The 13,756-nt window shown below is 31.5% G+C and overlaps 1 protein-coding gene across 1 annotated transcript; it reads left to right on the forward strand.

The window, feature by feature from the left end:
- The first annotated feature begins 1,117 nt into the window (after positions 1-1,117).
- On the forward strand, positions 1,118-4,504 carry LOC119688927 (protein sister of odd and bowel). Its single transcript, XM_038103607.1, has 2 exons — positions 1,118-3,131; positions 4,024-4,504. Exons 1-2 carry the CDS (start codon positions 2,011-2,013, stop codon positions 4,460-4,462), a joined length of 1,560 nt encoding a protein of 519 aa, XP_037959535.1. The 5' UTR covers positions 1,118-2,010; the 3' UTR covers positions 4,463-4,504.
- Positions 4,505-13,756: the final 9,252 nt, after the last annotated feature.

The following is a 13,756-nucleotide window of genomic DNA, read 5'->3' on the forward strand; positions in this document are numbered from 1 at the left end:
TATGCTCTTAATAATTAATGCTTAATTCCAAAACTGCTAATAATGGGTTTCGTTTTGCAATCATTAGTGCAGGTTTGAATGCATGCCGTTTTGACGATGTGAATGAAGGACTTTGGCAGGCAGTAAACGTCTTTGGCGTATATCGTATGATTGGCTGAGTGTGGTGAGTGTTGTGAGCAAAATTGAGCAAAACGAGCGAATGACATGTTTGAATCGTATTAATCAAAATTATTTTCGTTTAAGTGGTAAGAAACACTTATGATATATTTGTAAAGTATTATGAAGCAATGCGATGAAGTTAATTAAAAGTAAATTGTAGAAATTTCCAAACATATCAAATTGCAACGCAATTAAATCTTTTTTCCTTCTTTATTGCGGTGCATTTAGCATTTACTGCTATTAGTGAAGTTATCAAGGCGAAGTTAAAGTTGAAGCCACTGCTGCTAATAAGTATCTTTTACAGCAATTAATTTTGCTGCAGATTTGGGAAAATTAAAATATATAAAAATTGTATAAATTAAAAATTAAAATAAAAAAACCAAATTTTATTTATTTATTTATTTTTATAAATTCCAAAAAAAATAATATTGAGTTTGTGAAATTCTGTTCTATTTAGGAGAAACATAAAAGAAAAACTAAAGCATTCGAGTTAGCAACTCCTACACTTTGATAAAACATGTTCTCTTGGCAGATTAGGTAAGATAGTAAATGCGCTCAAGGGAAAAATGTAAAAATATCCATCAAAACAACTTTAGCACTAACCTGTTAAACAAGTTAAATTTTTTTAATTTTACGGAGGCTGAGAATCGTCAATCGTTCATGAATTATATGCGAGCTATTGTAAATATCGTAGATATATACAATATAATTCTGGTTGCTCAACATTTCTTACCTTAATTTACTTCTCATTATCAACATTTTCTCACAGTCTTTAGTCTGGACTCACCTGATCTTGACGATATTTTTCGTTTGCTGCACCAACACAGACGTCAGATCGTTCACCGTTCACGATCATGCCGTCAACTGTTTTGTGTAAGTATGGGTGCGTGAACGTGAGTACGAAAATGAAAAGTATGAAAAGTATGGAGAGAAGTGTAGTAAAACGAATGCGCTACACTGGTCCGAATAAAAAACGCAAGGTTGTAGATTTTAGTTGTATCGTGAACTTTATCGGAAGTGCGCGCGCTTTGTTGTGGTACATAATCAGTTGAAGAATACTTGTTCCATTGTTTGTCAGTTGTCAGTTGTAAAGTTGTAACGTTGTAAAGTTGTAACGTTGTAAAGTTGTAGCCATAGAGATTATGAGTACACTAATTTAAATAGTACTCATTAACGTCACGTCGCGAGTTTACATATTTGTTACTCTAAGTCACACTTATCTGAAGAACGCATTTAGACACATTTACACACATTAGAAGAAATCATAATAATGCTTTTGGATATTAAAGATATATTTTTGCATTCAATGTATGTATATGTCAATAGATCAACATTTTTGGATTTAGTATTATAGAAATAGAAAACGATTTCGAAACTCTAAACGATCTCTAAACGATATGTGTTGGAAGATTTGCACGTAGTGATGTCATTTACTCTATCATAATCTTTTGCAATAACTACTGTCTTCTCAATTCCCAACAAGAATTGGCTAAATTTTCTAAAGTCATGCTTGGCTGTGGTACCAGAACTGTAATTGATGTGTTCGGGATAACTCTTACTATATAATGTAATTCCCTCGAGTTTGTTGTTTTGTTTTTGTACAATATTTATGCATTAATTTCAAGTTTCCTAACAGTTTAAAAGCGTGACTAAAAAGTGATTTATGATGGCGTGTGGTTTTTAATATCGAAATTTCCACGGAAACGTTTATTTCGTTTTATTTTCTGAAATCAACAAGCTTGATTTGCGTAGGTGCATTTGCGGATAACAAAATTTAGTCTAGAAGATTGTTAGACACCCTGCTGAGATTTTGGATTTAACCATTTGGATTTTTTTTGAAAAAATTAAAAAATGGATTCCTTAACTATATCAACCATAAGTAATTTGCAAGAACGACTGCTACAGTCGCAGCAACCTAAACAAAATCAAAATAATTCAAATTATAAAAAAGAGGTCTGCTCTGAGAAAAGAATTGATTCTTCTTTCAGTTCCTTACATACTTTAAATGATAACAATAAAATTGTTCAAACAGAAGATTGTGCAAATAAAAAGGGTAAAACGGATGAAACAATATGTGCGGATATATGTCGTACTGCTATACAGAATAATTGTAATAATACAGTTAGTGTTCCAGATACAAATGACTTGGCTACTGCAGCAGTTGTACTCTCTTTGCAAGGTACAATGGTCAGCAGCTTGCATCAAGCTGCATTACTTCCTATGAACTCACCAGCGGCTGCAGCACTTAATCTTCAAGCTCTGGAATCATATTTAGCATTACAACGTATCACTTGTAAAGCTGAAGTGTTCAGACACAGCCCCTTATCTACAAGTACCACTCAAAACACATTTGTAGCTACAAATACAGAATTAAATAGCGATACAAATATCTCAAGTGAAAACCCAGTGATCGATTGTGGTGGTATAGGAGAGAAAATGCTCAAATTCAATGCGCTGAGTACCTCTTTACCGGCAATAACAGTTAATACTAATAACAATGAGTATGCAAATAGTAATATAAGTGATTGTGATATTCAACTATTAGGAGTAGAGGAGCCACTATCATTTGAAACTACAGACTTGGAACCCAATTACAGCAACCTAATTTTTAGCACTGGAAACTATCAGGTACCTCAAACTCAATCAAGTACAATTACTGAAACTGAACTTATACCATCACAACATGGTAACCAAAATGCAAGCAAGTATCTGCAGGAGTGCGGAACAACTTCTAATTGTAAAACGAGTGTTATATCAGAAAAGACTATTATTGCAATTGCTGGAACAACTGCAACAGCCACAACAAGCACTCAACGTTCCAAAAAGCAATTTATTTGTAAGTTTTGTAATCGACAATTCACAAAATCCTATAATCTTCTCATACACGAACGAACTCATACCAACGAACGGCCTTATTCGTGCGAAATTTGTGGAAAAGCATTTCGTCGGCAGGATCACCTTAGAGATCACAGGTAAATTTTACTAAAAAAAAACAAAATTTTGGGGTATTCAGACAGAATTCACATATTTGGTAACATGGTATTTTGTAAAATTGTACTCATCATTTGTTTTATGTGCAATTAAAAAAAAACATGGAAATGTTTATTGTATGGTGAGTTACAGAGCATAAATAAAGAGCATGAGGTTAGACAGAGAGAGGGAGAGTAAAGAAGCGAAAGAGGAAGAGATAAAAGAAGAGTATATATAATAATAATTTTTTAAAAAAATATTTATACTTTACCAATATCGGAAGCAATAGCAATTAATGAGAAAACTCCACTAACGGAGGAGAGATCTCCTAACGGATATCCTTGAAGGGATATCTCTTTTTAATACAAACTTTCCTGAAAACAAATTTGTATTTTCGGTGTTTAAAACGATCTAACCCATATCGCCCCATCACCTTTTTTTAACGAATAACTGTTAGCCAATGATAAGTGTATACTCACAAGAGAGCGGACTATATATAAATCTATACTCTCTCGAGCAGAGACTCATTATCAGCCTACTTTTTTTCATTCAATACTGGTGTTAGTTAAAAATGGGTACAATTTTTTTTAATAATGATTAAAAAATTTTCTTTTCAAAAAAATGATCACCGAAAAGTGATGTTTTTTTAATAGGACTGCTTGTTAGAAGAGTTTTCACTGTATTATAAATAGCTTAAAATATTTTAAAAGAAAATTGTGATATTCTGAATTTTTTAAATACGATATAAATGATACTTATTATTTTAAATGAATTAATTGATGTTTTGTCTTGTTACCGAAATATTGACAACTTTAATTTTTTAATTTAATTTTTCACTTGCATATATATTAAGTATAGACACTATATTATAAATTTTTTATTTATAATTTTCAGATATATACATTCTAAAGAGAAACCTTTTAAGTGCCTGGAATGTGGGAAAGGATTTTGTCAGTCACGTACACTTGCAGTTCATAAAATTTTGCATATGGAAGAATCACCACATAAATGTCCAGTTTGCAATCGTTCCTTCAATCAGCGATCAAATCTAAAAACTCATTTATTAACTCACACAGACATTAAGCCCTACAATTGTGGGTCTTGTGGAAAAGTATTTCGTCGAAATTGTGATCTCCGTCGTCATAGTTTAACCCATAATCTCTCGGCATCGTGTAATCCAGCCGATAATATTCAACAAGTATCATCAACTGATAATATAAAGAGTAGTGGTCATGCAACCAGCGTTAAGCCTGCAAATTTATCCACTATTTCAACAACATATAAAAGTATTGAACCTATTAATAACTTCGATATCATAAGTGTCAACGATTAAAATAAGTTGTTAATACTCATATATTTATGTAAACATTATTATATGCAGTTAATTATAATAATAATTCAAATAAAAATTATTACAAAATATATATATATAAATTTTTTTTCTTTTTAAAAATGTTTGTAGTTTCCAAACTGTTTTAGTTTATCATCCTCAATGTTCTTCGGTTCTCATGGAGTATATAATATCACAACTCATGCTGTTACTTATTTTCGTTTTGCTAACGGGTTTTAAAGAAATATTATATTTAGACTTAAAAAAAAGAGAAATTAAAATCCCTGTTTCGATCTATATTGGTACATGTTGCCAAAATCAGTATAAAAGGGTTTTCCCTACATTAATCAACGTTGTTAACTGCCTACAAATTTTTTTTCTCCACTTTTCGTACATTAATTACTATAGCATCTATAAGACTTTGGACGTTTAAGCATATGAAAACCTTTTTTCTTTTTCAGACCCTTTTTATTGCCATTAAAGCTTGAGTGGGCTTGATCAAACTCTTTCATTCTTAATGGGTCAGTACCTTTCTTTTTATTTCGCTCATTCTTTTTTCTCTTCTTCTCCCTCTCTATGATGATTTCTTGAATACTAGTCTTGGATAACTAAAAAGTGTTTTTCTCAGGCTTTGGCGCCAGAAAGCATTTGAAATTCTTGAATACGCCAATTTTCTGTATCTGTGCCTTGTAGTTCCAAAGTTTTTTATGGAATTTAATGGTTTTTAAGAGTAATTAGAAATGGGAACCTATATTTTTAAATATTCATATATTTATTCGATACATATGTATCGGTGGATGTGTTTTGTAAAAATCCCACAGCAAAAAGTTAGGTGTCATATTTTATAGATTTCGGATTGTTGATTTTAGAGTATGTATTATATAAAATGTTGTTATTTTGTAGTTTTCGATATGTTGTATGTATTATATCTGTTGTTGTTTTGAAAAAATCCCACCGTAAAAAGCACCTTTTCATTGCTTCCAGACAGCTACTTGTCATTTTTGTTGTGTTATCTTATTTTATGAGTCAAATATCTAAAATAAGCTTAGTCTAATCTAATTGGGAAGTCTCTTTTGAGTGTTTGAAGTACAATATTGTTGGTGATCTATTATGAAAAATGAATAGTACACTGAAGGATCTATTGTGCCCTTGGTGATTTGTAAAAATATATATATAATTTTTTTCCTTATTCTAAGTATAAGAAATTATATACGTTATTGCATCGGAGGCGTGGAGTAATAAATATATTCAAAAGGTTTCTTACTATCAATTTTATTAATAAATGAAAAGGATTTTGTTATGAGAATATATATCACCAGCATAACACTCGTGAATGATTATTTTCAAAAATGATTTAAAAAAAAAATTCGCATTTTTGGTGCTTTTGCCAAAATTTTTGTTGATTTCATTGAATGTACTTGCATGTTAGTAAGATTGAACACTGACTGCTTCCATGAGTAAAGTGAAGGGGTTTACTTTGTAATTGACATAAATTTAATTTCATTCATAATCAATGCTACATTTTCAGTGCATAATTTAATTGTCCTAGTAAATTATATTATATAATTATTATTTGCATTTTACATGTTTTTTTATAAGTATTTATCTTAAAAAAGTAAGAAGTGATTTTTTTGGAACCTTTCTAAAGCGTGGTTTATGATGTTGGGCTTAACATTTATTAGAGAGCAAGCAGATAATAATCTTTTTCATTTGAAAACTATTTTTGTTGTTCGTTAACTTCAGTTTAATATTCGATGCTACGTAACGTCACTATTGAAGTAAGCGGCGGGGGTGGAGATATTAAATTAATTTAGAATCAATTTAAGTAACAGTGTTTAGATAGTGATTAATATTTGTCTGTCCGTCCGCTTATGTAAATTAATTTCGCAAATCACAGTTATTTTGGTCCTGTTCTTCGCAGTCTCTATATAGTACTATATTTAGCGAAATTAAAACAACGAATTAAATTCACTGAAACTTTTACAAAAAGTTTCGCTGTTGTCCAGGCAATACTCTTAAGTCGATCATTATTCAAAAAGCAAGCCCTTAATCCCCATTATCCATACACCTATTTTTAACGAACAACAGTTGTCTGAAGATTAATGTCCACGTAAGAGAGTTTTTACTGTAGATGAGTAAGCCTCATTTTGACAGTTGCATTAAGAGTTAAGTTTTGAAAAAATTTGTTAAATGTGCACGTCTATACGACGATTAAAAAGGCTAAATTGTAACAGCTGGAGCTATAACACTATCATCTATTTTATGACGGTGAAACTACTAATATGACTTGGCCGTAGTAACCGATAGCTGATTAGCAACGCAAAGCAACAGATTTGTAATAAAAGGATAATGAATATGCATGCATATATACCGCAAGAGGTCGTATAAGATCCTTTTGCCACATCAATCGGAAACTAAATAACAACATAATTCAACCGATATTTGAAGGATGTCAAAATTGTTACAGGGCATGAGGGAAATGGAGTTACAAATGGTAATCTATGAAGTGGTAAGATGTAAGAGAATCTTGAAGTTACAAGATTAAAATCGTATGCATTGAGAAATTAGAGTTAAGAAGGCTCTAACCTACTTCGGGTAATAATAGCAGACAATGAAAATTTATGCATGTGTACCGCAAGAGGTCGTATAAGATCGTTTAGATACGTCAATCGGAAGCTAAATGACAACACCATTCAACCTATCTTTGAAGGATACCAACATTGTTACAGAGCAAGAGGAAAATGGTGATAAAAATGGTAATCTATAAAATACTAAGAAGTAAGAAACTCTTAAAGTTACAAGATTCAAGTCGTATATATTGAGAAAAATAGAGTTAAAAAGGCTCTTACCTGTTTCGGGTAATAATAGCAGACAACGAAAATGTATACACGTATAATGCAAGAGGTCGTAAAAAGGATATTAAAATGGCTCGAATGCAGGAAAAATATGAAGAAAGCAATGGTTGCAAGATACAAATCGAATATAATTAGGGAATAGATTGAAAAGGGCTCCAACGTATTTTAGGTACTAATAGCGATATTAATACAAAAGGAAGGTTCAGAAATCACGGGTTAGACTTATTAGAAGCAGAAGAATTTTCGAGGTACAAAACTACGAAAACAAGTTGTATATATTGAGAAATTGGAGTGAAGAAGGCTCTAACCTACTTTGGGTAGGAAATAGGTTATACACTGACAATGTAGATATATGTTTGTATAGAGATTTTATAAATTGCGACGTTTCATTGACTATTCTATCAATAATGTATGTATGTTTGTTTTTATATATTTAAATCTAAACGTTCTTGTGTACCCTTCAAATCTATTATAAGTAAAGGGTGTCTTTATAGTCTCTTTCCAGTTAACTTTTATGTATTTTATTAGCTTATAAATTACTTTCTCATACAAAAACAAGAAAATGTTTACATATGTATGTGATAAATGTAATATGTCTAATTAAAGGCCACCTGATTTAGATAATTTGTAAATACCATTTACATTTATTTATTTATTATTATTTATTTTGTTTTTTTTTGTTATTTTTTTTTGTGAAATACTGGAAGTATCTCTTTCAAACGTTGCGTATTCATACTTTGACTGGGAAAGCTATTAAATTTTGAGTTTAGTTTGCGTAATAACTGTGACCGAAAACTTTAAGTGAAGAAGTGTGTGTTTTTCTTTGAGGGTACCGCTCAGTGAACATGCAATAAACTTTTATAAACAAAGTGGCGGGGATCGATCTGCAACAAACACAAAGTTGCTATTCTTTCTAACATTGTTAGCAATGCTTAAGGCGTGGCTTAGTAACGTGTTTGAGAAAATTTATCACTTTGCAGTTAAATCATTTTCTAAGAATCGGAGTTAGTTTTATTTGGACGTATAGTACAGGCAATGGATGTCGGCATGATTTTAATACGATTTTACGTCTAATAGCAGGAAACCCATATTTACATAACATACTGTTGTACTCACACCTCGCCTTATACTAAATATGTAAGCAGTATGTAAGCGAGTAAGTAAGTATTTATAAACAAAGCTACGATACGCTGTTTCTACGCTGTTTCTACGCCGTTTCTACACTGTTTCTACGCCTAATTAGGTGCTGCGTCATGAATGTTTGTACTAGACAATATTAGCCGACTTAGCACAGATCGTATTCCACAGTTATAAAAGCAATCAACTTAAGCTCACTTTTCCAGAAATTGTTGCAGTTAACGACTTCAAAACATGGTTCGAAGCAAATCAACAAAGTGTCGTTGCAGACGAATCCAGAGGAAAAAATCGTTCACACCTAAAACCGTTTGATTGTGTAAAAAACACCGGCGGCATATGTACGGAGCAGAGTCTTCGAGTGTACGGGCCGGCCGTGTGTGTATTTTGATGAATTTTTAAGGAGAAATGTATCTATATACGAATATGAGTATGAGTACGAGTACGAGTACGAGTACTACATTCCTGTAAGGTTGAACATTGATGAGGTTGTATCGTTTGCTTGCACTTACGTCTTAATATTTTTTTAAATATCTAAAACAAAGTTATACAAGGGAGCGGGAATATTGTTGCATTTGGACGGTAAATTGTTTGAGTTAGGTCTCACAGTCTGTCATCAGCGGCAACTGATGTGATGTGGCGTTTTATTGCGGGTGCAGGCAAACAACAAAACAAATGTCATTAAAGTACAGCAATAATAAACAGCAAGAAGATAGTGAGCTTATCTTGATTATTGCTTTTAGAAATTGATAACGCAACACTCTGACTCTTGCTGTGACATTGATATGGTCGTTACCGGTGTCAAAATAATACCAGCACATTTGCAAAGCATTGACTCTGTAAACTGTGGCGAAAAGAAGGTGCGGCAGCCGGTTTGATTAGGACTGAAACAATCAAACATCAAAGATAAATGAGCCGACAATTTGTCATTAGCGTCATATTGACAAGATTGCTATTGTCGTGAATGAAATAAGTCAGTATAATTTGTTGGAAAAGTAACAACAAAGACGATTTAAAAGCTGCACAATGTCTACAAGCATTTTAAGCAGTTGTTCATACATATGTATCTTTTTAAAAAATTTTTAATTTTTTTTTTTTGTCATGTTAACTATATATATATATATATATATACATATATGTACGTATGTACACAAAGTTACACATAACTACATACATATACTTTCCTACTTATTTCCCAACATACATACATATATCTTCTTACACTAAGTATATAAATAGACTTATACATATATTCATATAAACTTATGTTTACATAGTTGCATCCGTGTCTCCTTGTGATGAAATACTTTAACTGGTGGTACTACATGGTTCTACAGGCATCTGTGCTGAGAATGTGGGAATATTTTTAGTCTATATAGGCATGTCTGAATCTAGAAGTCGTACCTAAAACACACATAACTACTTACTGCCTAAAATACATACACATATCTTCATATATTTGCATCTACATATATCTGCGCTGGAATACCCTTAGTGGTAGTATTACATGGTTGTACAGACATTTGTGCTGAGAATGTGTGAAGTGTTTTTAGTCCACAGCCATATCTAAGACAAGGAATCAGAAGTGCTAATGTTGCGAGCCATTTATATCTTTAAAAGATTTTTTCTACAGATTCACTACAAAAAATATAATAATACATACGTGTATGCTGACATAAGTATGTTTGTATGAGTATTTATACATATACATATACAAACATATGCACGTACATATACTTAAACAGAGTGGATAAAAAAATCGACTGACAAAAAACAGTTAATACATTAAAACCTCCTCCCTTTTTCTCCCTTCACCAGCCCCCTGTGCAACTTACCATTTCCCCTGACATAAAAATCAACAGGATATTCAAATCAAAAGAATACAATCGTTCTGATGGAGAAAATGTTGACATGCTAATGTCCTGCATGATACTCTCAATGGTTTCTAAATTAAAACAAAATATACGTAAACAAAAGTATATATGCATGCATACATATACCCACTTTCCTTGTACCAGGATTAAAGTGTCGCACTACCCTAGGTTATCGATGCGTTGCGCTTCAGTAAAAAAAAACACACACGTTGATATTTCTTGCACTTTTTTATTTGATTTTTTACTAATTTATTTATATTGAGTTTTGAGTTCCCAACAGAACATATTAACAAAGTTCTGAGATCCCAATGAAACAGAGTACTCACTTTTGTTAGATGCTTATATACTTTATTATTATTATTATAGATAAGTCAGTCTCTTAAGCTAACCTGGAATCTATGAAACTTTTAATAAACCTAACAATATAATATGAATCAATTTTTTTCCGGACCATATTCGGCTTAAAAAAAGTTACAAGGTTCTGGATTCTCAATGGTACAAATAACTCTTTTTTGTAAGGAGTTTAACAATCTAGATTCGGTTCAAAAAAAGCCAAATGGCGGTACTGGAGCTATTTGTTTCTGAGCAATCGCAGGATTGTTTTATTGAATCTTTCTGATTACCAGAAACTAACAATGATAAATAATAAGCGCTCCCAAACATTATTGCGATACTTTTGCCTTAAAACAACAAAGTATATTAATTGATTATTACAAATTAGATTCGTTGTTATTTATTGTATGATTGAATCAGGTCAAGTTCAAGACATTTATTTGAAGTTTGAAACGCGTCACAGGTAAGATCACTAACTCAGTCTGTGGTATCAGCGTGGCACAGATCAGCTTTTGCATCGGCTATAGAATTTGAATGATCGGCTTGGCGTATCGGCTTCACCAGCAGTATATTCTTTGTCTTTGTGGATATTTATGTTTTTAATATACCAAGGTAAACCGATCAGCATTCTCAAAATCTTCGACTGCATTCTCTGCAGCTCTTCTCAATGTTAGAGAGACATGCAGTTCCTCATAGCTGGAGTTTTTTACGTATATTCGAGCTTAATAATACTTTTGTTTTATTTGCAGAACTGTTAGGTCTAGATAAAGCTATGAATATTTATTTAGGAGTCAATATAAATACGCTGCTCTGAGTTTGACTTGCTCACTGCTTGTGTCAATGTGCTTTGTAGAAGAACGCATTGAAGCCTCGGCGTTAGGGTGGGTGGACATTTCACTCGGAATCTGCAAAATCTGTAAGTGTAATCTTGCAGATCTTAATAATAATTTTTACACTTAATTATTAAGTGTGTAATAATCTTTAATGCTTAATAATCTCTATACTTATTAAGCATTAATATTCACCTATATTTGAATTCTTTAGATAATTGAATACAAATTTCTTACTGCATAATAACGAAAAGTAAATTGTTATTTTTTTATATGTAAATTAATAGAGCTTTTATTTGGATTAAATACTATATCTGCTCACATATGTCGTTTTGTTAATAGTTTATTAATATTTTGTTTCATATTTCAATAAACATTCGACAAATTTACAAATGAAGAGCGGCAAAAGTTAAACTTGAAAGAGTAAAATGGGCTTCTTCAGTACAAAATAAATACGTATAGCTTCAATGAATATCTTTTAGAAAATTGCATTTTTTTCAACTCAGATTAGATTCTTTTTGAAACTGTTGAACTGTTGTTTAATTATCACAGCAAGAGTCTCTTTGACACAATCAACAAAAATCAAAATTTCCATTTGAATTTTTAATGGCAAACTATGAACGTATATTGTCACGCCTACCGTAATATTAGGGGTAAGTACATGTATCTGATATGTACCCAAGCAATTGCTCATAACATCTGCATATCTATATTCGCGTAATAGAATACCGCTTTCCGTATTAAATTTTCCTGTTAAATCTATCGAGGTATGTATGTATGCATGTGTAGTATGCATGCACGTACGTACTTATAACTACATTCAAATGGCAGGCACAATGTGCAAAGGCAATGTCAGATAAAATAGCATGTCAAAACGCTGATAAGCGTGAAATGCTTTTAAAGCGATCATTGCTTGTACCGGTGACAGGATTAGCTTACTTTGCAATAAATAACACTGACAAATGAACATTAGTGCTAATCTATTTCAATATTCGCAATTTCATGTACTCGTGAAATACGTCCATAAGTGATTTGGAACCTCATTAGGACATTTATTTAAGAAGGACTTTATAGCAGTTTTCATTTCCAGTTATTTTTTAATCTAAACAATTTTTTTTTTATTTCCCAGAAAAAAATGAGAGAATTAAAACGAGCACTGAGATCAAAACAAAATCACAGCTAAAGCAGGCAGTAGGTAGTTATTACTTTATGTTTAAGGATTTTACTTACTTACATACATATACATTCGAACATACTTCTTCAATGGCAATGGATAAGTTTTCCATAAAAAAAAATTTGCCAACTTGATCTTGACATCTACCATTTTTTATAATATTACTTTTTCTTAAATCAAAATAACATTATTTATTAATAGATAATAGTAAAATAATAGGTTATATGCAGTTTTACATTTGACCTCTACTTTTCCCAACATTTATGGATCATAATAGGAATATCTTTATATTGCGTTCGAAAAGAGCAAAAAAAAATTGTTTTTAACAGTGTCAGGCAGCTTTGAATTTAACAACTTCTGTATTCACACATCCTCATATTCCCTTTACTAAACTAAAAAAACCATTGCTTCTACCTTTAAGGACAACATATTTTCTTTAATAAAAAAAAAAATAATACAATACAATATTTATTGGCGGATCCCAGACAACGTGAAAATGATTTTAATAAGATACTGATCCGCAACAGGTTTGAAAGGCTATAACTCGTTTAATAAGACTCCCCAGAATAGACTCCGCCGTAACTAATAAAATAATTTATAAAGATTTCCAAAAATTTCTGGAGATTTTATTGCACTAATGTTAAAATTCTATACCCAAATGCTTAAATTTAAAACTAGATAAACTGAGAAACAATGCTATGAGAGATATTACTACTTCGGACACCAAACTATTTTGGACCAAAAAACTGCAATGTTGATCTAATTAGACCCATAATTTGGTGCGCGGTAAGAATAACAGTTAGCATATTTTAAAAACTCTTATTTAATTTTTGTTGATTTGCTGATTGTGGAGTAAAACTGCCAAATTGCTTTTGATTATCTAATAAATGTGTAAAGATTTGGCAAAGTCCTATTAACCGGTCCCAGAAAGCATCGCCAATAACTATTCAAGAGTGTTGCTGAGAAGTTAGACATGCTAACACTTCTATATATATTTATTAACTTTGATATTAGCATGACTGATAACATAAACCAGTGTTTTCTTTAATTAATTACACTGAAAGATGATAACCTAAGTATTCTTCAGTATCAGCTTG

The sequence above is a fragment of the Teleopsis dalmanni genome, chromosome X (assembly GCF_002237135.1).
Source record: "Teleopsis dalmanni isolate 2A chromosome X, ASM223713v2, whole genome shotgun sequence".
Taxonomy (NCBI): Eukaryota; Metazoa; Arthropoda; class Insecta; order Diptera; family Diopsidae; genus Teleopsis; species Teleopsis dalmanni.

Coding starts and splice junctions, on each gene's coding strand:
- LOC119688927 (XM_038103607.1), top strand. CDS start 2,011: ATGGATTCCTTAACTATATCAACCATAAGTAATTTGCAAGAACGACTG. Junction 3,132..4,023: donor GATCACCTTAGAGATCACAG/GTAAATTTTACT, acceptor TATAATTTTCAG/ATATATACATTCTAAAGAGA.